Source organism: Bos mutus, chromosome 20 (assembly GCF_027580195.1).
Source record: "Bos mutus isolate GX-2022 chromosome 20, NWIPB_WYAK_1.1, whole genome shotgun sequence".
Classification (NCBI taxonomy): Eukaryota; Metazoa; Chordata; class Mammalia; order Artiodactyla; family Bovidae; genus Bos; species Bos mutus.
This window is the reverse complement of record NC_091636.1, coordinates 6,745,704-6,771,869: the sequence shown is the minus strand read 5'-3', so window position 1 is coordinate 6,771,869 and position 26,166 is coordinate 6,745,704. Positions and strand designations below refer to the sequence as shown.

At 43.1% G+C, this 26,166-nt stretch overlaps 1 protein-coding gene across 1 annotated transcript in view; it reads right to left on the bottom strand.

Annotated features, from left to right (window-relative positions):
- Positions 1–26,166, bottom strand: part of NIM1K (NIM1 serine/threonine protein kinase) — a 77,900-nt gene that overhangs the window by 21,395 nt on the left and 30,339 nt on the right. Inside the window, exon 2 of the mRNA XM_070357821.1 lies at positions 4,077–5,082. Coding sequence (XP_070213922.1) covers positions 4,077–4,368 — 292 coding nt within the window. The 5' untranslated portion in view covers positions 4,369–5,082. The remainder of the gene's footprint in view (positions 1–4,076; positions 5,083–26,166) is intronic.

The following is a 26,166-nucleotide window of genomic DNA, read 5'->3' as shown; positions in this document are numbered from 1 at the left end:
AATAGGATGAGACTGGTCAGATGGAGATGGGCAATAAAGCTGAGAGATTACATAGATATGGGCAACAGTCATTGCTGGTGATGTGCTTTTGGATAATTAAGCACAGAAGACCACTCTGCAGAAAGAAGTAGGAAGTAGAACGAGAAAACATGTGGTCCCAGAGAAAGGGGAGGTGGAGAGGGTAACCTCCATCCCTGAAACCTGGCTCCACCACCCCGATGTGGGGCCACAAAGTTCCCCTGCACACGAGTCACCCCATCACTGCACCAAAATCCTGAGGCAGCTTGGGTGCAGCAAAAAGGAAGCTGAGTTCTAACCCCGCCTCTGCCCGTGACCTCAGGACAGCCACTCCGGAACCTCTGTAACTCCCACTTGTAAAACACAGGAGGATGAGATGAGGTCAGTGTTTCCCAAAGCGGAACCTGGAACACTCGTGGGGCATGCAGTGATTTTAGTGCAAGGAAACAGCCTTAAATAGCACCGAACCACAGCATAAAAATGTTATTTTCATATCATTTAGGAGTTAAGAGTATCAGTTAAGAGTTCTTCCTTAACTCTCCTAGGTAAGGTAAAGAGAAACTCAGATGGGTTTTTGGCATGTTTTAAATTACTTTCAGTCACTTGTTAAGTTTCTTTAAACAAAAATTTTTTTAATGTAAGATATTGCATTAGTAATTTCTTATATTGGATACACATTGAAATGACAATAGTTTGGACAATAATTTGACATAGTTTGGACTTTAAATATGGAGAAGGCAATGGCACCCCACTCCAGTACTCTTGCCTGGAAAATCCCATGGAGGGAGGAGCCCGGTGGGCTGCAGTCCATGTGGTCGCTAAGAGACGGACACGACTGAGTGACTCCACTTTCACTTTTCACTTTCATGCTTTGGAGAAGGAAATGGCAACCCACTCCAGTGTTCTTGCCTGGAGAACCCCGGGGACGGCGGGGCCTGGTGAGCTGCCATCTATGGGGTCTCACAGAGTCGGAAACGACTGAAGCGACTTAGCAGCAGCAGCAGCAGCAGGACATTAAATAAAATATTGTTAAAATTTTTTTAAAAATTTGGCTGCCCTGGGTGACTTGTGGGATCTCAGTTCCCTCAGCAGGGATCGAACTCCTGCCCCCTGCAGTGGAAGCGTGGAGTCTTAATGACTGGAATGCCAGAGAATCCCCTGTTTAAAATTTTTTGAAAGTTGTTAAGAAAATAGATTTTTAAGTTCTCACTATACACACACACACAGTTGTAAGTATGTGAGGGGATGAATGTGTTAAAGAACCTTATCCAGGTAATCAGTTTGCAGGACATACATATATAAAATCAGAACATGGTCGTCTTAATATTGTACATCAATTACATCTCAATAAAGCTGGAAAAATAAATACAACTTTTAAATTTGTTTGCCTTGTATTACTTTTACCACTATCTTCTAATCACAGATTTTCAAGACATTAATATCAAATTTCCATCTGAAATAAGTTTAAGTAAAAAATAGACGTGCACAGTGATAGCTACCATTTATTGAGTGGCTACTGTGTGCCATGGAGTTTATGTTATTCCTAATTTCCCCTACAATTCTAAGAATAATTATCTCTGTTTTGCAGTTAAGGCAACTGAGGACCAAAAGAATGAGTATAATATGCACAAAGTCAGATACCTAGCAAGTGAATGAACAAGGATTTGAAGCCCATGCTCTGAAGTGCATGTTTTCAGATTTGTCTGTTTCTGAAGCCCATGTTCTTTCCACTCTCTCTTGCTTCCTCTCCCTTAGAATCGAATATCTGAACCCACATTCAGGAAGGAGTTCCATGTTGGCCACATCCAGTAGGCTTTGCTCAGACATCAGCCCCTGTGTCCTCTCTGCCACTTTGGGTACTCTCTCCTTTCTGAACTCCTCTCCTGGTTTGTGTTTATCCAATTTCTTGTCTCCCGTTCCTGATCAAGTCTTCCAACTGCTGTCTCGGTCTCCAGCCCCTCAGCTCTCCCTGTGTGTTTTCTCTTTTGCCCCTCACTCTTGCTCTAGACCATTGAAAAATTCTTTTACCCTTCACTTCTCCTCTAGACCATTGAAAAGCAACATCTGTCCTAATTTAGATTTAAATCCTATAGGCTTCCCTGGTGGTTCAGATGGTAAAGAATCTGCCTGAATGTGGGAGACCTAAGTTTGATCCCTGGGTCGGGAAGATCAGATGCTCTGGAGAAGGAAATGGCAACCCCCTCCAGTATTCTTGCCTAGAGAATTACATGGACAGAGAAGCCTGGACAGCTACAATCCATGGGGTTGCAAAGAGTTGGACACGACTAAGCAACCAACACGCACACACACACACACACACACTAGATCTGGAGAATTCCATGGACAGAGGAGCCTGGACGGCTACAGTCCATAGGGTTGCAAAGAGTCAGACATGACTGAGCAACTAACACACACACACACACACACACACACACTAGATTTAGTTTTATGTAATCAGTGCCCCTGGCTGCATTCTGTCAGTGAGGAACTCAAGGCTCACAGCAGTGCTGTCATGCACCCAGGTAGGTAAGATGAGTAGCCGAGATGTGAAGGCATGAACCCAGACACTCGGGCTCAGAGCAAGACAGAAGGGGACGCTGCAGTGACTTGGGTGTGGGGGTGGATTGTGGGGGGGAGTGTGTGTGTGTGTGCTGCTTTCTCTATAGGGATCCAACAAGGATGAGAGTGGAATGGGATTGGAGGTTAGAGAAGAAGAGAAAAGAAAATTCTAACATAAGAAAGAACACCCTTGAAGACGTGGTGGCAGCCTAGATCCAAGGAGAATAAATATCAGTATGGGACTCGCAGGGAGAGAGCAGAGCCCATGGGCTTTAGAAAGTCAATAGAAAGAAAAACACCAATACAGTATACTAACGCATATATATGGAATTTAGAAAGATGGTAACAATAACCCTGTATATGAGACAGTAAAAGAGACACTGATGTATAGAACAGTCTTTTGGACTCTGTGGGAGAGGGAGAGGGTGGGATGATTTGGGAGAATGGCATTTAAACATGTATAATATCATATATGAAACGAATCACCAGTCCAGGTTTGATGCACAATACTGGATGCTTGGGGCTGGTGCACTGGGACGACCCAGAGGGATGGTATGGGGAGGGAAAAGGGAGGAGGGTTCAGGATGGGGAACACATGTATACCTGTGGCAGATTCATTTTGATATATGGCAAAACCAATACAATATTGTAAAGTTAAAAAATAAAATAAAATAAATTAAATTTAAAAAAAAGTCAATAGACGATACTGAATTGCAGGTGTTCTTTTTCTGTCTTGTAACTCCATTATGTCGATCTCCAAGCTTAGCTAAATTCCAGGTAACTTGGAGAAGTGCCCACGTGGGTTCTCCTCACAGCTCCTGAGGCCAGGGCAGTGGGCACTGCTGGTCTAGAGTCCAGAGGGGCCAGCAGTCAAGCAAGCACTGGTCTGTGCTAGAAAGCAAGGAGCTAACAACAGTGAGAATTGGTGCAGGGCAGATGAAGCAGAGAAGATCCTGAGATCAAGTCCCTTTTCCCCTAACCTCACAGATGCAGCAGCCTCAGGTAAGGAGGAGAGGCTGGACCCCACTATCCACTGACCATCCGGGAGGGTCCCTGTGCCACTGGTATTGACACACAAATATAGACAGAAGTTACAAAGAAGGACTTGGAACGTGAGTGGCCTTGGGATCAAGCCACACTCCACTCGGCTTCTCCAAGGCTTATAACTGGAGAGAACACCCTCAGTGTTTGAGTTCAGCTGCATGGTATAGCAGAAGAGTTTTTGGAGTCAAAATCACCTAAGATGAAACAGCTAAAGCCACACTGGACTTCTTTGGATCTTAGTTTCCTTATCTATAAAGTGAAAATAAAAACACTGCGCTCACACCATCACTGTGAAAATGAACTGCGATAACGACAGACAGCAGCTGCCCTAATGCCTGCCCTTAGCAGGGACTCAGTGAAGTTGCCTCACCGGCTTCCCTGGCCCCAGACTCCTAACCCGCCCCTCAAATCAGGTCCCCACACCCTGGACATCACCCTCAGAGGTCAGTTCCTACCTTTGGTTAGGGAGTGAATCCCCAGCTTGACTTGGGAGAAGTTCCCACTTCCGATCTCCCCTCGGATGCGATAGAAGCCGATCCGCTTGCCCAGAGTGATCTCCCTCACCACCTTCTCATCCTGGGACATGTCCTGGGTCAGCTTCTCAAAGGGTGTCAGCTGGCGAGGCTCTCCCTCCTCGTCCTCCTTGGCACACTCCGTCTGACAGCCACTCTCCTCGCTCTCCCGCCGACCCCACCTGGCACAGTGGGGGTTCACCAGGCCGCCTCCATTCACATACACAGCAGTCATCGTCCACGGCAGGCTCACCTCTCCATCTCAGCAGAGGCACCAAGCAGGGCAGGATGGGGAGGAGCGGAAGGGGCCCAAGGGGGATGGGAGATGGGACTTAAAGGCTGTAAGGGCCCTGCGTCCTTGCGAGCTGTGCAAAGACTCCTGGATGCGCAAACCCCTTTCTGGGCTTCAGTCAGCCGAAGGCAGAGACCAACCCCAGCACTGCCTACCCAGCCAAGCCCAAAGCTGCCCGCCTCACTCGAGACATTTCACACCCTCCTTCACAGTGAACTTCCCCGCTCTAACTGGACCATCAGGCACGCATCCAGGTACCCTAGCCTTGATCAGGCTCCAAGAACTTTCTGGCCGGCTGTGCTGATGCTCTGTGGTAGGTGGCTCTGTCCCGAAACAAAGGCTCCAGTTTGCTATTTCCTTTGATGGTCAGAAAATCTTCTGCCCTGGTGTGTAAAAGCCCCCAGGAGGCCCCCAGGTCCCCGCTGCTGGTGCTTATCTCTGATCTTCATTTTGCACTTTTGCTGTCAAGTCGCAGGTCCCAGGAGACCTGACAATCCAGACCCCAGGAAAGAAGAAACTTGCAAATCAGCCTTCCGGTCACACGGGCAGCTAGAGGAGGATTAAATCCCTGCAATGCCACCTTAGCCGGCCTTAATTTAGACGAGCTTGCCTCTAAGCCGTGAGCAGTCTCAAAAATTTGGTGGGTGCTGATTCATCCTAAGAATAGAGAATAAGAAAATACATTAGCCCATGTTAACACACTGGACAGCATTGATAATGAATGCAGAACTGCTGGGGAAGCAACAATCGAAAAGCATCTACACATTTGGTTCTTACTCATATCATAGTAAACGCTTGATCACACACGATTAAGTCAGAAGAAAATGTACATGCACACAAACACACCTGTCAACACTTCAGAAAATCCCTCACGGGCTGTAATATTTCTAGCAAAATGACATCTCTATTTTTGTTTCTAGCGAAACAATTTTTCTTTTTATTGATGTTTAGGGAAATAAGCAGGTTGCCTTGGCTTGCTTTAAAGCGAGACTTTTAAAATTATACAATAGTCATGATGATAAAGGTTTCCTATTAATATTAGTTTTCAAAAGTTCTTACATTGATTCAAATAACAGTGTATTTCCTGATGCGAAGAGCCAACTCACTGGAAAAGACCCTGATGCTGGGAAAGTTTGAGGGCAGGAGGAGAAGCAGGCAACAGAGGATGCACTAGTTGGATAGCATCGCCAACTCAATGGACATGAGTTTGAGGAAACTCCGGGAGACAGTGAAGGACAGGGAAGCCTGGCGTGCTGCAGTCCATGGGGTCGCAAAGAGTCGGGCATGACTTAGCAACTGAATAACAACAACAAATATTTCCTTTATCCTGTATGCTCTCATAGGACTTTTCCTAAAGGGGCTGCTCCTGCTCTTTCTTTCTGTAGTATTCTTTGTGCATGCATGTGCATGCTTAGTCGCTCAGTTGTGTCTGACTCTTTGCAATCCCACAGACTGTGGCCCACCAGGCTCCTCTTTCCACGGGATTCTCTAGGCAAGAATACTGGAGTAGGTTGCCGTTTCCTGCTCCAGGGGATGTTCCTGGCCCAGGGATGGGGCCTGAGTCTCTTGTGCCTCCTGCCTTGGCAGGCAGGTTCTTACCACTGGACCATCCTGGAAGACAGGTATTCTATCAGATCAGTTCAGTTCAGGTCAGTTGCTCAGTCGTGTTCAACTCTTTGCGACCCCATGAACTGCAGCACGCCTGGCCTCCCTGTCCATCACCAACTCCCAGAGTTCACTCAGACTCACGTCCATCGAGTCAGTGATGCCATCCAGCCATCTCATCCTCTGTCGTCCCCTTCTCCTCCTGCCCCTAATCCCTCCCAGCATCAGAGTCTTTTCCAATGAGTCAACTCTTCGCATGAGGTGGCCAAAGTATTGGAGTTTCAGCTTTAGTATCATTCCTTCCAAAGAAATCCCAGGGCTGATCTCCTTCAGAATGGACTGGTTGGATCTCCTTGCAGTCCAAGGGACTCTCAAGACTCTTCTCCAACACCACAGTTCAAAAGCATCAATTCTTCGGCACTCAGCTTTCTTCATAGTCCAACTTTCACATCCATACATGACCACTGGAAAAACCATAGCCTTGACTAGATGAACCTTTGTTGGCAAAGTAATGTCTCTGGTCATAACTTGGTCATAACTTGGTCATAACTTTCCTTCCAAGGAGTAAGCGTCTTTTGATTTCATGGCTGCAATCACCACCTGCAGTGATTTTGGAGCCCCAAAAAATAAAGTCTGACAATTTCCACTATTTCCCATGAAGTGATGGGACCAGATGCCATGATCTTAGTTTTCTGAATGTATTCTATAACGCAGGTCAATTTTTCTCTGAGGCTTATTTTCTAGGTATTTCTATCAGCTGTGAGTCTCCAGCTGATAGATGATTTTAAGGTTATTAAAATAATCCAGCAGCTCATTTTAAAGGTTCAGAAACAGGGTAATGTCACTGGAGGGCAATTGCCAATGGCATCCTCCATGATGAGCAATATTGCCCAGCCCGGGTATCTTCATGCTTTCTTCTATGTAGCCTCCAGCAAGAAACAGTCGCTTCCTCTCTGGATCCCCACAGCACTTTGTACAGTTTCCAACAGGTCTCCTTTCCGTGAAGGTGGGAATGGGGTTTACTTCCCCTGTGTATCCTGCTCCTCTTCTGTCTCTCTCAGTATGGAGCATGATGTCCTATATAAAGAAAGTGTTCACTAAATGTGTGTTGAACTTGATTTTTGGACTTAAGCATTCTGAACCAAAACCTGAGCAAAAACATGAGAAACTGCTTTGGAAATGGGAATTCCCAATTCTGTTTGATGATATCTAGTTATTACAATTAGGTACAGAATGGTTTGCATTGCTATTGTGTTTAAGTATGGGGTTGCTGAATAAAGAGAAACAAGGACAGGAAAGAGGAGGTTGCTGCCAGCACTGTGCCTGTTCCTATGGGGCAGGAGAACCTGGCCAAAGGATAAAGGGGCCAGGTATCAATAACCACACACATCTCTAGGCTAGAGTCTGGCTGCGTGTATGCTAAGTCACTTCAGTCGTGTCTGACTCTTTGTGACCCCGTGGACTGTAGCCCGCCCAGCTCATCTGTCCATGGGATTCTCCAGGCAAGGATACTGGAGTGGGGTGCCATGCCTTCTTCCAGGGGATCTTTCCACTCAGGGATTGAACCTGAGTCTCATGTGTTCTGCATCGGCAGGAGGGTTCTTTACCACTATCGCCACCTGGGAAGGCCCAAGAGTCTGATTAGGTTTTTTTTTTTTTTTTTTTTTAAGATATTTTTTAAGATAAAAAGAGCCTTGATCAGCTTGAGGAAAATCTAAGTCACTTGTTCTTAAGCCTTCTGAAGTTGCACACTCCTTGGAGATTCTAACAAAGTCTGTGACCCTACCTCCAGGAAGAACCACCCACACAAAGTCTGCATCCAGCTGTAAGGGTTCACAGACCCTCTGAGAACATCCCTGTACTTCAGATTAAGAAGTTCTATGAAGATCTCCTCAGATTCCTGGCATAGCAAGACCACACAGACGAGAAGTGGGGTAACAATTGTATTGGGTTGGCCAAAAGGTTCATTCTGGCTTTTCCATAAGATGTTATGGAATGAACATTTGGTCAACCCAAACGAAGTTTTTGGTCAACCCAGTAATTCTGGAAGAAACTTTAATTTCACCTTCACAAAGAGAGTACGGCCTTCCTACAAGATGCAGTGCTTGCTCACCTGGTGTCCCTGCAGGTTGGCTCTATCCCTCCCTGGGCCTTCTGCAGGACTCCAGGCCTGCCTCCCTGCGAGCACTTCACCACGGTGTGGTCACTGCTGCCGACCTACTTGTACCCCAACTGGATAAGCACCTGGAGGCAGGAACCTGCACCTTATTCTTCCAGCTCCCAGGGCTCAGTCCAGTGCTTGGCATTTGTTTGACACACATTTGGTGAAGAAGGAATGAATTAACTTACCCAGTCATCGATCATTATATTCAAGTATGATCTATCTAGTACAGGTAAATATTTTTATTTATAGACAGATAATGGGGCTTCCCAGGTGGTGCTAGAGGTAAATAACCCACCTACCAGTGTAGGAGATGCAAGAGACACAGGTTCGATTCCTACATCAGGAAGATCCCCTGGAGGAGAGCATGGCAACCCACTCCAGTATTCTTGCCTGGAGAATCCCATGGACAGAGGAGCCTGGCCGGTTACAGACCAGAGGGTTGCAAAGAGTCGGACACAAGTGAAGCGACTTAGCACACACACAACACTATTGCAACAGTTACTTGGGTTATCCAGAAAGCTTCTTTCACTCCACATTTTCAAGACCCGAGCTACCTACTGGTGCGTAATAGGATTTCTGGTCCCGCCTTCTTTTGTAGGGAAAAGCTTACTTTGAATTCCCCCATACGACTGAGAATTGCTACAGGACTGTTCAGAAATTCAAAATCTTTGGTCAACCACTTGTAAAAGAATGAAACTAGAACACTTTATTACACCACACACAAAAATAAACTCAAAATGGATTAAAGGTCTAAATGTAAGACCAGAAACTATAAAACTCCTAGAGGAAAACATAGGCAAAACACTCTCCGACATACATCACAGCAGGATCCTCTATGACCCACCTCCCAGAGTAATGGAAATAAAAGCAAAAATAAAGAAATGAGACCTAATTAGACTTAAAAGCTTTTGCACAATGAAGGAAACTATAAGCAAGGTGAAAATACAGCCTTCGGAATGGGAGAAAATAATAGCAAATGAAGCAACTGACAAACAACTAATCTCAAAAATATATAAGCAACTCCTGCAGCTCAATTCCAGAAAAATAAGCGACCCAATAAAAAAATGGGCCAAAGAACTAAACAGACATTCCTCCAAAGAAGACATACAGATGGCTAACAAACACATGAAAAGATGCTCAACATCATTCATTATCAGAGAAATGCAAGTCAAAACCACAATGAGTTACCATTTCATGCCGGTCAGAATGGCTGCTGTCAAAAAGTCTGCAAACAATAAATGCTGGAGAGAGTGCAGAGAAAAGGGAACCCTCTTACACTGCTGGTGGGAATGCAAACTAGTACAGCCACTATGGAGAACAGTGTGGAGATTCCTTAAAAAGCTGGAAATAGAACTGCCATACGACCCAGCAATCCCACTGCTGGGCATACACACCAAGGAAACCAGAATTGAGAGAGACACGTGTACCCCAATGTTCATCGCAGCACTGTTTATAATAGCCAGGACATGGAAGCAACCTAGATGTCCATCAGCAGACGAATGGACAAGAAAGCTGAGGTACATATTAAAAAGAATGCATTTGAATCAGTTCTAATGAGGTGGATGAAATTGGAGCCTATTATACAGAGTGAAGTAAGTCAGAAAGAAAAACACCAATACAGTATATTAATGCATATATATGGAATTTAGAAAGATGGTAACAATGATCCTATATGCAAGACAGCAAAAGAGACACGGATATAAAGAACAGACTTTTGGACTCTGTGGGAGAAGGCGAGGGTGGGATGATTTGAGAGAATAGCATTGAAACATGTATGTTATCATATGTGAAATAGATCACCAGTCCAGGTTCGATGTATGAGACAGGGTGCTCAGGGCTGGTGCACTGGGATGACCCTGAGAGATGGGATGGGGAGGGAGGTAGGAGGGAGGGTCAGGACAGGGAACACATGTACACCCATGGCTGATTCATGTGAACGTATGGCAAAACCCACAATATTGTAAAGTAATTAGCCTCCAATTAAAATTTTAAAAAAATTTTTTAAAGAGAAAAAAAAAAAAGAAATTCAAAATCTTCCTTCTCCTTGCCCCGTTCAGAGGATCAAGTCTCCCCAAGCACCCAGGCCTCATGCCTCCTGGGATTGCTCTCCGACTCCCTGGGGCACTGCTTGGCCAGGGCTTCTCTGCTTTCCTGGTTCCCCAACTCTCTCGATTTGAGATCTATATCTCGAGCTTCATTTTGGCCTGGGATTTACAATGCAGTTTTAGACTTGCTGCCCTGATTGACTTCAGGTGCCCCAGGAATTTCTCCTTTCTGCCCTCCTAATTCAGCATAGAGGGAGGAGGGATCTGACACAAATGCCAAGTGTAGTCAGGCTCTATTTTGGATTACATCCCCTACATCCACACAGTGGGCTTGAATCAATTGTCTTGCCTTAAAGTCCAGAGACTTTAATTATCTGTTTAGATCAGATAATAAAGTTGTTACAGTTTTGCAAATGGTGCTGTGGGATTGTATTGAGTATGAATCTCAACTTGTTGGGAGAGCTAGCAAACCAACTAGAAAAAACTGAACCCCGATCTTGCACCTACTCTCAAATAAATTCCAAAATAGATCACCAAATAAATGCAAAATAAATGAAACCATAAAATACTAGAAAAAAATCAGAAACTTTTTAAAGATCTCAGAGAAGACCATAAAATAAAATAATGTCTGACTGAATAAAAGTACAACTTTCTGTTAACAGAACATTGTAAATCAACTATACTTCAATAAAATAATTTTTAAAAACTATAACTTTCCATTTGCTAAAAGTGTATCATAAACAAATAAAACAAATTGAATGATAAATGGTAGAGAAAATTTTCCAATGCATATGAAAGACAAAGAGCTAATTTTCTAAATAAGGAGCTATTTTTTACAAATTGATAAGAAAGAAAACAATATTCCAAAAGAAAGTGACAGAGAGCCTGAGCAGACATTTCACAGAAAGTACAAATGGGTTTATAACATACAAAGAGATGCCCAATCTCACAACCAAAGAAATAGACATAAAACTATGCTGAAATTATGTGGGGCTTTTTGCCATGCTGCATGGTATGCAGGATCTTAGTTCCCAGACAGAGATCGAACCCATGTCCCCTGCAGTGGAAGGGCAGGGTCTTAACCACTGGATCACCAAGGAAGTCCCTGAAATTAGATTTTGTACAAATTATATTTAGAAACTACTAAAAAAAGTTATAATGCACTGGTTAGAGAGTGAAACAGGAGCTTGCATTCATTGCTACTGAGAATATAAATTGGTACAATTCCTTGGAGGACAATTTGGCTATAGCTATTAAAGTGCAAGCGTATGTAATCTTTGTCTCAGCTATTTTACTTCTAGAATTTATCCTATACACACATTCACAAAGACATACATATTTCGAATATAAAGGTACATATTCACTGCTGCATTGTTTTATAGTAATTGTATATAGTATAGTAAATAGTAAGGACACTGCGTAAATGCCCATCAGAAGGGATCAGTTGAATAAGATAAAATACATACATATACAAAAATAATGGATTACTGTGCTTTTGTAAAAACAAAGAAAGAGCTATGATATCCAAGAAATACTGTTAAGAGGTCAGCAGAGTATACATAATGTGATATCAGAAGTATAGGGGACTTCCCTGGCAGTTGAGTGGATAAGACTCCTTGCTCCCAAGGCAGGGGGCCCAGGTTTGATCCCTGGTCAGGGAACTAGACCCTCCATGCTACAATTAAAGATCCCACCTGCAGCATCAAAGACCCAGAGCAGCAAATAAATAAATAAAAATATTAAAAAAAAAAAAAAAGAGAGAAACAGGAGGGTATACCTGAGAAACTAGCAATAGCTATTGCACCTGGGAGGGAAGTTGCTGGACTGGGAATTGGAATGAGGAAAAGGTGTGTGTTTGTCACTACTCTTTTATGTGGTTTACTTAATTTTTTTTCATGTGCATGTATTTACCTTTACAAAAGAAAATTAGGACTTCCTTCGTGGTCCAGTGGTTAAGAATCTGCCTGCCAACACAGGGGACACGGGTTTAATTCCTGGTCCAATTCCTGATCCAGGAAGATTCCACATGCCATGGGCAAGTAAGCTCCTGTGCCACAACTGCTCTAACCTGTGCTCTAGAGGCTGCGAAGCACAACTACTGAAGTCTGCGGGCCCTAGAGCCTACGCTTGGCAACAAGAGAAGCCACTGCAATGAGAAGCCCATGCGCTGCAACTAGAGAAATCCTCCTCAAAGCAAAGACCCAGTGCGCCAAAGATAAATAATTAAAAAAAAAGAAAAATACGTAATGTGTTGCCATCTTAAACAATTGGTGTACAAAAATTTTGCTTTACATTTGGTTATATAGGGAAACTGCCAACCGTGCACGCATGCTAAGTCACTTCAGTTGTGTCTGACTCTTTGTGACCCTATGGGCTGCAGCCCACCAGGCTCCTCTGTCCATGGGATTCTCCAGGCAAGAATACTGGAGTGGGTTGCCATGCCCTCCTCCAGGGGATCTTCCTTACAGAGGGATCAAACCTGCCTCTCTTGTGTCTCCTGCACTGGCACACTTGATTCTCTAAAACTAATGGATTGCTTTTAAAATCAAAAGAAAATAAGGAGCTTCCTGTTAAATGAGGAGTAGCTCTCATAGTCAACAAAAGAGTCTGAATTACAGTATTTGGGTGCAATCTCAAAAATGACAGAATAATCTCTGTTCATTTCCAAGGCAAACCATTCAATATCACAGTAATCCAAGTGTGAGCCCCAACCACTAATGCCAAAGAAGCTGAACAGTTCTATGATGACCTTCAAGACCTTCTAGAACTAACACCCAAAAAAAGACGTCCTTTTCATCATAGGGGACTGGAATGCATAAGTAGGAAGTCAAGAGATACCTGGAATAACAGGCAAGTTTGGCCTTGGGGTACAAAATGAAGCAAGACAAAGGCTAACAGAGTTTTGCCAAGAGAATGCACTGGATATAGCAAACACCTTCTTCCAACAATACAAGAGGTGACAACTCTACACATGGACATCACCAGATGGCCAATACCAAAATCAGACTGATTATATTCTTTGCAGCCAAAGATGGAGAAAATCTACACAGTCAGCAGAAACAAGACCAGGAGCTGACTGTGGCTCAGATCATGAACTCCTTATTGCAAAATTCAGACTTAAATTGAAGAAAGTAAGGAAAACCACTAGACCATTCAGGTATGACCTAAATCAAATCCCCTTATTTAGGGGAAGTGACAAATAGATTCAAGGGATTCGATCTGATAGACAGAGTACCTGATGAAATATGGACGGAAGTTCACGACATTGTACAGGAGGCAGTGATCAAGACCATCCCCAAGAAAAAGAAATGCAAAAAGGCAAAATGGTTGTCTGAGGAGGCCTTACAAATAGCTGAGAAAAGAAGAGAAGCTAAAGGCAAAGGAGAAAAGGAAAGATATACCCATCTGAAAGCAGAGTTCCAAAGAATAGTAAGGAGAGAGAAGAAAGCCTTCCTCAGTGATCAATGCAAAGAAATACAGGAAAATAATCAAATGGGAAAGACTAGAGATCTCTTCAAGAAAATTAGAGATACCAAGGGAACATTTCATGCAAGATGGGCACAATAAAGGACAGAAATGGCATGGACCTAACAGAAGCAGAAGATATTAAGAGGTGGCAAGAATACACAGAAGAACTATACAAAAAAGATCTTCACGACCCAGATAACCATGATGGTGTGATCACTCACCTAGAGCCAGACATTCTGGAATGGGAAGTCAAGTGGGCCTTAGGAAGCATCACTACAAACAAAGCTAGTGGAGGTGATGGAATTCCAGTTGAGCTACTCTAAATCCTAAAAGATGATGCTGTGAAAGTGCTGCACTCAATATGCCAGCAAATATGGAAAACTCAGCAGTGGCCACAGGACTGGAAAAGATCAGTTTTTATTCCAGTCCCAAAGAAAGGCAATGCCAAAGAATGTTCAAACTATCACACAATTGGACTCATTTCACAGGGTAGCAAAGTAATGCTCAAAATTCTCCAAGTGAGGCTTCAACAGTATGTGAACTGAGAACTCCCAGATGTTCAAGCTGGATTTAGAAAAGGCAGAGGAACCAGAGATCAAATTGCCAACATCTGCTAGATCATAGAAAAATCAAGAGAATTCCAAGAAAACATCTACTTCTGCTTCATTGACTACACTAAAGCCTTTGACTGTGTGGATCAGAATAAACTGTGGAAAATTCTTAAAGAGATGGGAATACCAGACCACCTGACCTGCCTCCTGAGAAATCTGTATGCAGATCAGGAAGCAACAGTTAAAACTGGACATGGAACAACAGACTGGTTCCAAATCGAGAAAGGACTACATCATATTGTTACCCTGCTTATTTAACTCATATGCAGAGTACATCATGCAAAATGCTGGGCTGGATGAAGCACAAGCTGGAATCAAGATTGCTGGGAGAAATACCAATAACCTCAGATATGAAATGACACTACCCTTATGGCAGAAAGCGAAGAAGAACTAAAGAACCTCTTGATGAAGAGGAGAGTGAAAAAGCTGGCTTGAAACTCAACATTCAAAAAACAAAGATCATGGCAACAGGCCCCATCACTTCACGGCAAATAGATGGGGAAACAATGGAAACAGTGGCAGACTTTATTTTCTTAGGCTCCAAAAATCACTGCAGACGGTGATTGCAGCCTTGAAATTAAGACTCTAGCTCCTTGGAAGAAAAGCTATGTCCAACCTAGACAGCATATTAAAAAACAGAGACATTACTTTGCTGACAAAGGTCCATCTAGTCAAAGCTAGTGTTTTTCCAGTAGTCATGTATGGATGTGAGTTTTACTGTAAAGAAAGTCAAGCACTGAAGAATTGATGCTTTTGAACTGTGGTGTTGGAGAAGACTCTTGAGAGTCCGTTGGACTGCAAGGAATCAAACCTGTCAATCCTAAAGGAAACTAGTCCTGAATATTTATTGGAAGGACTGATGCTGAAGCTCCAATACTTTGGCCACCTGATTCGAAGAACTGACTCATTGGAAAAGACCCTGATTCTGGGAAATATTGAAGGCAGGAGGAGAGGGGGACCACAGAGAATGAGATGGTTGGATGGCAACACCGACTCAATGGACATGAGTCTGAGCAAGCTCCGGGAGCTGATGATGGACAAGGAAAGTCTGGTGTGCTGCAGTCCATAGGGTTGCAAAGAATCGGACATGACTGAGCGACTGAACTTGAACTTGTCCAGTTAAATACAGAATTTTACACTTCCATTTATCTTTGTGTGTGTGTTAGTTGCTCAGTCGTGTCTGACTCTTTGTGACCTCATGAACTGTAACCCACCAGGCTCCTCTCTCCATGGAATTCTCCAGGCAAGAACACTGAAGTGGGTTGCATTCTATTCTCCAGGGGATCTTCCGGACCCAGGGATCAAACCTGGGCTTTCTGTATTGTAGGCAGACTTTTTTACCATCTGAGTTACCAGGGAAGTCCTTCATTTATCTCTAGTTCCTTCCAAAACTCCACAATAGGAATAGGAAGGGGAAAAGGCATAAACCCGTAACGATAAACAGTGTAAGAGAAGTAATAGCAGACGCAAGGTGTTCACATGTTTTGGGGAGATGGAAAGCAAATTGAAGAGTGGTTAATGACTGCAAAGAAGGTAGAGAAAACTGCAACCTAAAATTCTACATCAATTCAGTTCAGTCACTCAATCGTGTCCGGCTCTTTGCGACCCCATGGACTGCAGCACGCCAGGCCTTCCTGTCCATCACTCACACCCGGAGCTTACTCAAACTCATGTCCATTGAGTCGGTGATACCATCCAACCATCTCATTCTGTCGTCCCCCTCTCCTCCTGCCTTCAATCTTTCCCAGCATCAGGATATTTTCCAATGAGTCAGTTCTTCACATCAGGTGGCCAAACAATTGAAGTTTCAGCTTCAGCATCAGTCCTTCCAATGAATATTCAGGACTAGATTTCTTTCAGAGAAGGCAATGGCACCCCACTCCAGTACTCTTGCCTGGAAAATCCCATGGACAGAGGAGCCTGGTAGGCTGCAGTCCATGGGGTCGCTAAGAGTCGGACACGACTGAGCGACTCCACTTTCACTTTTCACTTTCATGCATTGGAGAAGGAAATGGCAACCCACTCCAGTGTTCTTGCCTGGAGAATCCCAGGGACAGCGAAGCCTGATGGGCTGCCATCTACGGGGTTGCACAGAGTCGGACACGACTGAGGCGACTTAGCAGCAGCAGCAGATTTCTTTATAATGAACTGGTTGGAATTCCACATCAGGACACGCCAATGAGATGTACTTTCCTGAACACTCAAGAGACTTCAAACTGTAAGAGACCAACTAACTCAGGGTCTGGAGGACTGAAAAAGACCAAAACCATGGGGGTTGTCTGAACGCAGAGCAGTGGGAGCCCAACCCTCTCTCTTCTCAGGGTGGTGCTGCTCACACAGAGCAGCTCAGGCACACAAGGCAAGGACGGTCCCTTAGCTCAGACTCAGATAAGGAATCTCCTGTTCCCCTCTTCTCTCTGCAGCCCTACGCTCTGAGTTTCTGGAATAAAGGGAAACAGGTACAAAAGCTGCCACGAAGGGGATTTCTCTTTTGGTTAAAGAGAAAAGACCTCCTGAAACCCATACTTGGAAGTTCTCCAACCCGCCTGACCACCAACTGTTCAGTTCGCCAGGAGCCAGTTTCACTTGCAGGCAAGGAACTTCCAATCAGATCTGAGTGCCTTCTTCTTAGAATGAATGTCCAGTCAAGAGGCACCAGACACCTGAGGAAAGGCTCCCAGATGAAAGAAAGAAAGCAAACCCAACCCAAATAGGAGTGACCGAAAGGAACTTGAAGAAAACAGAAAGCAACACAGGACAAAAGATAAAATACTGCATCCATAAAACCAGAACAAAGTGCTAAAACCAAACCAAAACAAAAACCCTCAAAGAACAAGAAAGAGAGCTCTGGGAAACTGAAATTTAGGAATTCAATTGAAGAGCTGTTTAAAGAGACCGAAAAACCGAGGACCATCCATTCACGAAGTCCAACATCTAATTATCAGAATTCCCAGACTCACACTATTGTGCTCCCAATAAAGACACATGGATTCTATTGTACTTGAACTGCCTACAAATCTCAGAAATTTCAAAATTAGTGATGAATGGGGAAAACCTCCAGATTCTCACAAATTCCAACAGAGTATAAAAATAGAAGAAAATATCTAACTAGAAAGATACATCCTATTTGGTGATGAATATTCATTTTTATTTTGCAGGATTTTTTTTTTTCCTGAAGACTTCTGTTAGATATCTGGAAGCAGAAATCCTGATGAGAGGTTGTGAGATTACTATAAATGGTTTATATTTGGACTGTTTTCTAGTAGTGTCCTAAAATATCAAGCTATATCATGCTGAAAATAAGCAAATAATGGAAATTATGACATACATAATTGCAGACAAAATCCTCCCTTTTCTTAGATGCTATCATGGTTTGTTGTTGTTTTACTCTCTGCCCTTTTGATTTTGACCAGTTTTTATGGACATTAATGAGAGCTTAGAAACCCAACCAGCCAAAAATACAAGAGTCGCGTCACTGTAGATCAAAGCCTCTGGAGGAGGCAGAATGGTTCTTAATTATTAGCTTGCTGTGGCTGCATAGCAATGTATTAAATAAGATTAAAGAAAACGGAGCTTACTCGGTCATTTATTTTCTTGACTTGCAACCCACTGTGAAAATAATATCAAAGAAAACCAGTTCATCTTTGTTCTCTTTGTCTGAGTTTAAATTATAAAACTTCTGGGCAAGGCTCACAGACAACTTCTTCCTTGGTTGGCAAGGCCAGGCACGGGTTTGCTTAGAAAAAAAAGCTGGGTTTTCTCTCCGTGTGGCGACACGATGGGAGGACAGCCAAAGCTCCTGTAATCCTCCTCAGATGCAGTGGACCCTCGGGGGAGATCATTAGCAAACACGCTCCATTTGAAAATCGATCTTAACATTTAAAAATTATTTGCACCTTATTAGCTTTTGGCCCCAGCTTTGTATTCCCCAACACACCCGTCAAGATCCCCATGGGAGGTGGCGAGCAGGGATGTCGGCAGTTGGGAAACTAAAGCGAATGGAAAATGAACGTATTGACTCTGCCCTAGAGATGAACAGCAACGTGGCTCCTTGACACATTCACAGGCTACTTTCCCAGCCTCCAGGCTGGGTCTCCGCATTACCCTTACACTCGTGACCGTGGCCGTCCACCCGGGCTGATGGGCTTACATCAATTGACTTCTTCCACACTAAGCTCTGCCACTGTTGAGGCGCTCTTGACCATCATGGTCACAGATTCCAGTGCCCACGAGGGCTCTGCAGGTGTTCAGCGGGGCATAGTGCAGCCCCCAACCCCAGCATGATAAGGCAGCCAGGCCCAGCAACAACACAGGCGGCCACGCTGGAAGGCAAGCTTGCTTTTCCCAAGCCTTTTAATCCTTTAAAGGCAACTGGAAATCAATACATTTTTAGTCAACTCTCTCAATCTTTAAATGGTGGTTCAAATATTTTAAAAACACTGTGTGGCCATGTGAAACAGACCCCTCCAGCCAGATTTGACTGTCAGGTTGCTAATTTACCAATTCTGCTCTAGGTTTTATAGAAACATCATCAGAGAAAAAGGCAAGGGCAGTCAATAGGTCCATAGTCAAATACCCCTGGGAATGGTGCGTGTTCACCCTTCTTAGATTTCTGCGTTAGTACCTCACTATCTTGCGGTATTTAAAACACATAAACAAAGAAAATCTGTTTTTTGTTTGTTTGTTTAATTCAGTGTTCTCCAAGTTTATTTGACTGTGGAATTCATTCTTACAGAATACCTTTATCTCACTGGCATTTTCTTACAACTCTGATTTCAGAGTTAGACAAAGTTATAAAATCCTCAATTAACTGTCAGTAAGACAGCTATAATAATTTGGGTCCCAAGAGGAAGATTATGAAAACAATTCACTATAAAATGAAACAGAAAATAGATTAGCCTAGTTTAATCCACAAATGTAGCTAACTGGGTGGAAGCGGCCCACCTCTGTGAGGTGTAGGATGACATAGTTTCTTAGTGATTGCTGCTGCTGCTGCTAAGTCACTTCAGTCGTATCCGACTCTGTGCGACCCCATAGACGGCAGCCCACCAGGCTCCCCCGTCCCTGGGATTCTCCAGGCAACAACACTGGAGTGAGTTGCCATTTCCTTCTCCAATGCATGAAAGTGAAAAGTGAAAGTGGAGTCGCTCAGTCATGTCCGACTCTTAGTGACCCCATGGACTGCAGCCTACCAGGCTCCTCTGTCCACGGGATTTTCCAGGCAAGAGTACTGGAGTAGGGTGTCATGCCTGCCTTCTATGTGATTAAGTATCATTTTAACCTTGGGAATATACCACTTTTGTATCTGTACAAAAAAAATTTTTGTATCTGTATTTAAACCTATTTTGTATCCGTACATTTTGTATAGATACAAATGCATTTTGTATCTTTACAAAAAAATACATCATTTTTGTATCTATATTAAATTTTTATATAATGCAGTTTTAAAAATTGCTAAAATCTGCTAGATCAAAAAATATAATATTTATAGTATTTTACAACAGGCAACAGTGCAGCAGATGACTGAGTGAATGAACGGATGAATGACCGGACAACCCTGTGAGGTGAGGACTGTCGCTTCCTTTGCACCGATTAAAACAATAAACAAAACCAAGGCTATCTGAAGTTAAGAAAGTTGTCCTTGATGTCTTGACAGTTTACTCAAAGAGAGTGAAGACTGCATATTTAAGTTACCCTTACAACACGTGAAACCAGGAATTTTAAACACATGAGCAAGAGAATGGGGACATGTTCCAGTAGCGACATGGCAGAAACTCAAGCTCTTCCCCATAAAGATATAAACCTCAGTTATAATTCATTTCCAAAACACAGGTCTTCCCAGCTTTTCTGAGAGAGCATGCCTGCCTCCAAACAAATAAGGAAAGGCATTAAGATACAGAATGAAATCATCAGTTGAATCACAAGCAGGTGGCCCTGAGCAGAAAAACAAAATGAATTCTACATCTCCTCAGAAATAACTAATTTAGGAAATGCAGTACAGGAACATTCATGCCTATTTGCAGCTCATGGCTTATTTTTAGGGGATTAAAAATATTTGCAAGTCAAAGCAGAAACTGCTCTTTTCCTGCCTTATAACTTTCTTCAGCTCTAATGTAATGTGTTCACTAAGAAGCAGGAATAAACTTTGAGGGATGGCCATAGGGGATGTTAGAGAAAACGTTTTTTTTTTCTATTTGAGCAGAACTCCAGAAAGTCTAACATGGCAGGAGGGGCTGGAAGGCTACAGTCATATAGGAGAACAAAGCTTTTACTTTCATCATCATAAAAATTTCAGGTGGATTTGAAGTCTTTATTAAGATCCTCACATCTCTCATAAATGATCCCTTTACACAGTATAAGCAACACATCTGAGCATTCTTAAATATTTACCCAGCAGTGGAGGTAAGCGAGCAAAGGGTGTTGGTGGCAAGGGACAAGAGAGAAGTTACTAAATATAAAAAACTGAACAAATCTCAGCATGCAGTAGTGATTTGCACTAATAGAATAGAGAATTTTTAAAAATCTTCATAGATATGAAAACTTAATGTGTACTAGAGATGACATTTCAAACCATTGGCAAAAGATGATTCAGTTTATGATGCTCGTAGGGACAGAACCAAGAGGCAACTTGTGTAGACTTTAGCTCTCCTACCACCTAAATTCTCCATCAAATTCCCCCATTCTTTGATATAGATTATTCATATTTTCTTAAATGAATGTAAAGGGCCATGCAAACACACCTCTTCCAGTAATATTACTAACCCAAAACCCAACTACACACAAATTCAGGAGTCACTATTTGGTGCTGGGACAAACCACATGTATACGTACATCTGGGTGTTCATAGAAAGAAAGGTCTGGAAGAAAAATCTTGAACTCGTGGATGACAACTGGGCAGGGGCAGGGAAGTGGGTGGTACAGAAGTGGGGTAGTGACAAGGAGTGTGGCGGAGGAGGCTAGTTACGCCCCTGCTGCCTGTTCTTTCTTTCTTCTCTTACAGTGGCTTTCAGCCTCGACTGCATCAAAATCACCTCAGAGCTTTGTAAAAATGCAGAAGCCCAGGCCTTGTCCCAAAGGTTCTGATTTAATTGGTCTTGGAGGAAGGCATGCTTTTTCATCTGTTTTTCAGTTTCCCAAGTGATTGTGTTGTGTAGCCAGATTTGAAAACTACTATTCTACCACATTAAAGTTTTATCTGGGGACTTCCCTGGTAGTCCAGTGGTTAGGATGCTGTGCTGCCAGTGCAGGGGGCGTGGGCTCCATCCCTGATGAGGGGACTAAATATTTCTATTTTATTATTTATGCTGCATCTCATGGCCAAAAAAAAAGTTTTTTTAAAATCTGGACACATTACTATTTAGCTATCAGTCTGACCTAATGTTATACAACTTTTATGATGTTTACAGAATGAACTTGTTTCATTTCTTCATGTATTTCTGTATTGTGTGAATCGTTTATAAAATATATAATTAATTCCAAAATTAGAAGTTTATATATATCTAGATAGATAGAAAATATGTGGGTCATTGATAGAAATAGCAACTTCAGAGACTTCAGATTTTGGTTTTCTTGTATCTCAAAAGACTTCAAATCATGTATACAAAGTCACAAATACTTATTGAGGACTGGTCATATGAAAGAAAATAAGGTGATATGAAAAAGTATGTCATTGTTTTTAAAAAAGTACCATATTTACTTAATTTACGAGGAATAAACCAACTTTGTCAAAAGAATTTCATCCATAAGTTTCAGGTAACATTGTTAATCTAAATTTCATTGAATTTCTGTTTAAATTTAATTTAGTAAAGTTTATTTTGCTTTATAGCTGTTTATAAGCTACAAGGAAAGAGAATATAAATGGAGTTTCGTATTCATACTTTTTTGGTGTCTTTAAAGTAGAATTTTTACTTATAGTTATCTAAATAATTTAAGTCCAAGGAGTTGTGAGAATTTTATTCCTTTAAAAGTAATTTTTACATGACACAAGTTTGAGAAACTTGGCTTTTGTCAGTGATTCTCCCAAATCAAAGGACCAGATGGGGTTGTGGAATTAGCACTGACTCAGGTCAGAATGAGGTTCAAGTCCCAACTCCCACTAACATCTGTGGAGCCTTAAGCAAGTCCCTTCCCCTCTCTGAGCTTTAGCGTCTTTACTGGCAAGTGAGAATATTGGACCCCATGACAGCGATAGATCATTCCAGCCCTGACCTGATACTGTTGATTTTAACAATGGAGGATGAATTCCAAAGTATTTATGGGAAAAAAAGGCCCTCCTGAAGTCCAAGTGTCACATCGCCCCCTTCTGGACCTTTGTAGTCTTCACATGAGTGAGATGATAAAAAATCCAGAAGCCTGCATGGACATGCTGAAATAGGAGAGTCCCTTTTTCGCTCATAAACAATTTAGAAAGCCAGATTTGAAGGTTTCTTATAGAAGCATGAGAAGACAACCCAGGAAAGAAGAAAGGGCAAAGGCCACCGAAGGAGTAAGTGTTGACATGGGAGTGAGGTGGAATCAAGAGAGTCTGACTCACGATTTTGTCATTATTCCCCCCATAGAACACCTACTACTGGCTATCGTTTCTCAGGTGTCTACTATGTGCTGTCGGAGAAGGCAATGGCAACCCACTCCGGTCCTCTTGCCTGGAAAATCCCATGGACAGAGGAGCCTGGTGGGCTGCAGTCCATGGGGTCGCACAGAGTCAGACACGACTGAGTGACTTCACTTTCACTTTTCACTTTCATGCATTGGAGAAGGAAATGGCAACCCACTCCAGTGTTCTTGCCTGGAGAATCCCAAGGACGGGGGAGCCTGGTGGGCTGCAGTCTATGGGGTTGCATGGAGTTGGACACAACAGAAGCGACTTAGCAGCAGCAGCAACTATGTGCTGTGCTCAGTCATGTCTAACTCTTTGCAACCCTATGGACTGTAGCCGGCCAGGGTCTTCTATCCATGGGATTCTCCAGGCAAGAATACTGGAGTGGGTTGCCATGCCCTCCTCCAGGGGATGTTTCCAATCTGGGGATCGAACCAGTGTCTCTTCTGTCTCCTGCATTGGGAGGCAGGTTCTAGCGCCACCAAGGAAGCCCTCACCCCAATATTATTCACACCCAAATCATCTCATCATTATCAGAGTCCAAAACACCGTCAGATTTTTTAAATTATTTAATTAACATTTATTTATTTTTGGCTGCACTGGGTCTTCATCGTTGTGCACAGGCTTTCTCTAGTTGAGGACAGCAAGGGCTGCTCTAGTTGTGGTTCGCAGGCTCTAGGTGAATAGGCTTTGGTAGTTGCGGCACATGGGCTCAGCAGTTGCAGCTCACAGGTTCTAGAGTGCTGGCTGAACAGTTGTGACCGAGTGGGCTTTGTTGCCCCTTGGCATGCGGAATCTTCCCAGACCATGGTTTGAACCCGTGTCCCCCACATTGGCAGGTGGATTATTAACCAGTGGATCACCAGGGAAGTCCCACCATCAGATTTTTTTTGGATTATAGTTAGTCTCTTTAGGTGGTCTCAGAGCTTCTGTTTTATTTGGCACCCACCAGCCAGGTAAATCAGAAGCTCTGAAACCAGCTCAGACATGGTCTCTTTCAAACAGAGCATCCAGGAGGATCCTTCTGAAAGATATCAGATCATGTCACTTCTCTATTCAGAACCCTTGGATGCCTTCTGTTCTCATTCGGAGTAAAAGCTGAGGCCCTTAAAATTACCTTCAAGGCTCTTCCCAGTACAGTCCGGTTCCCCTTTGATGTCATCTCTTCCAATCTCCACTTCACTCATGCCACCCCAGCCACACTGGCTTCCTCTCTCTTCCTTGAGGGTACCAGGCCCAGTCCCCCACAGCCTCCTTCAGGATTGCTTTAGGTGCTACCTCATTCAGGATGCCTGCACACCCACCCACTTAAACCAGGCAGAGTTCTCTTTTGTACTTCCAACATCTGTAGCTAGCATGGTGAATTTCTCCATCTCTTTGTACAATTATGACTTCTATGTTGTCTGTCTCTCTCATAAATCAGATTGTAAGCTCCTTCAGGGTGGTGATCATACTCTCTTATTTGGACTATTTCTATAAGAGCTATAGTAATTGGGACAGTGTGGAAGGATAGACCAAAAGATCAAAAAGAGTCCAGGAACTGATCCACACATATGGTCCATTATTGATTTTCCACCAGGGCACCAAGCCAATTCGGTGGGAAAAGAAAAGTCTTTTTTTAACAAATGGTGCTGGATATACTGGATGTCTGTGTAAATAAATTTGAACCTTAACCTTATCCTACACCATACATAAAAATTAATCTGAGATCGATCATTGACTTAAACATAAAACCTAGCACCATAAAGCTTCTAGAAGTATACATAGGAGAATATCTCCAGGACCTGGAAAATTCTTAAAGAGATGGGAATGCCAGACCACCTTATCTGCCTCCTGAGAAATCTGTATGCAGGTCAAGAAACAACAGTTAAAACCAGACATGGACCAATGGACTGATTCCAAACTGAGAAAGGAGTACATCAAGGCTGTATATTGTCACCCTGCTTATTTAACTTCTATGCAGAGTACATCATGAGAAATGCTGGGCTGGATGAAGCACAATCTGGAATTCAGATTTCCAGGAGAAATATCAATAACCTCAGATATGCAGGTGACACCACCCTTATGGCAGAAAGTGAAGAACTAAAGAGTCTTTTGATGAAGGTGAAAGAAGAGAGTGAAAAAATTGGCCTTTTCACTCAACTTTAAAAACTCAACATTCAAAAAACTAAAATCATGGCATCCATCATCACTTCATGACAAATAGATGGGGAAACAATGAAAACAGTGACAGACTTTATTTTCTTGGGATTCAAAATCACTGCAGATGGTGACTGCAGCCATGAAATTAAAAGACACTTGCTCCTTGGAAGAAAAGCTATGTCCCACCTAGACAGCATATTAAAAAGCAGAGACATTACTTTGCCGACAAAGGTCCATCTAGTCAAAGCTAGGGTTTTTCCAGTAGTCATGTATGGATTTGAGAGTCGGACCATAGAGAAAGTTGAGTGCCAAAGAATTGATGCTTTTGAACTGTGGTGTTGGAGAAGACTCTTGAGAGTTTCTTGAACTACAAGGAGATCAGACCAGTCAATCCTAAAGGAAATCAATCCTGAATACCCAAGGGAGAGATGGGTGCTAAAACTGAAGCTCCAATACCTTGGCCACCTGATGAGAAGAACTGACTCATTGGAAAAGACCTTGATGCTAGGAAAGAGTAAAGGCAGGAGGAGAAGGGACGACAGAGGATGAGATGGTTGGATGGCATCACTGACTTGATGGATATGAGTTTGAGCAGACTCCGGGAGTTGGTGATGGACAGGAAAATGTGGCATGCTGCAGTCCATGGGGTCGCAAAGAGTCGGATATGACTGAGTAACTGAACTGAACTGAACTTAAGAAGGACAAGATTTTTGGATGGGATACAAAAAGCATAAACCTTAAAAGGGAAAAAAAATTAAGTTTAACTTCATTGGCATTTAACATTTCTGGATATCAAAAGATACCATGAAGAAAACCAATAGGGGTTTCCCTCTAGGTGCAGTGGTTGAGAATCCACCTGCCAGTAATAGAGGGTACAGGTTTGACCCCTGATCCGAGAAGATCCCACATGCCATGGGGCAACTAAGCCTGTGTCCCACAACTAAGCCATGTGCCCCAAGTACTGAGGCCCATGCACCCTAGAGCCCGTGCTCCGCAACAGAAGCCACTGAAATGAGAAGCCCGCACATGGCAACTAGAGAGTAGCCTCCACTGGCGGCAACTAGAGAAAACCCTCGAGCAGAAACAAAGACCTGCTTAGCTATAAATAAA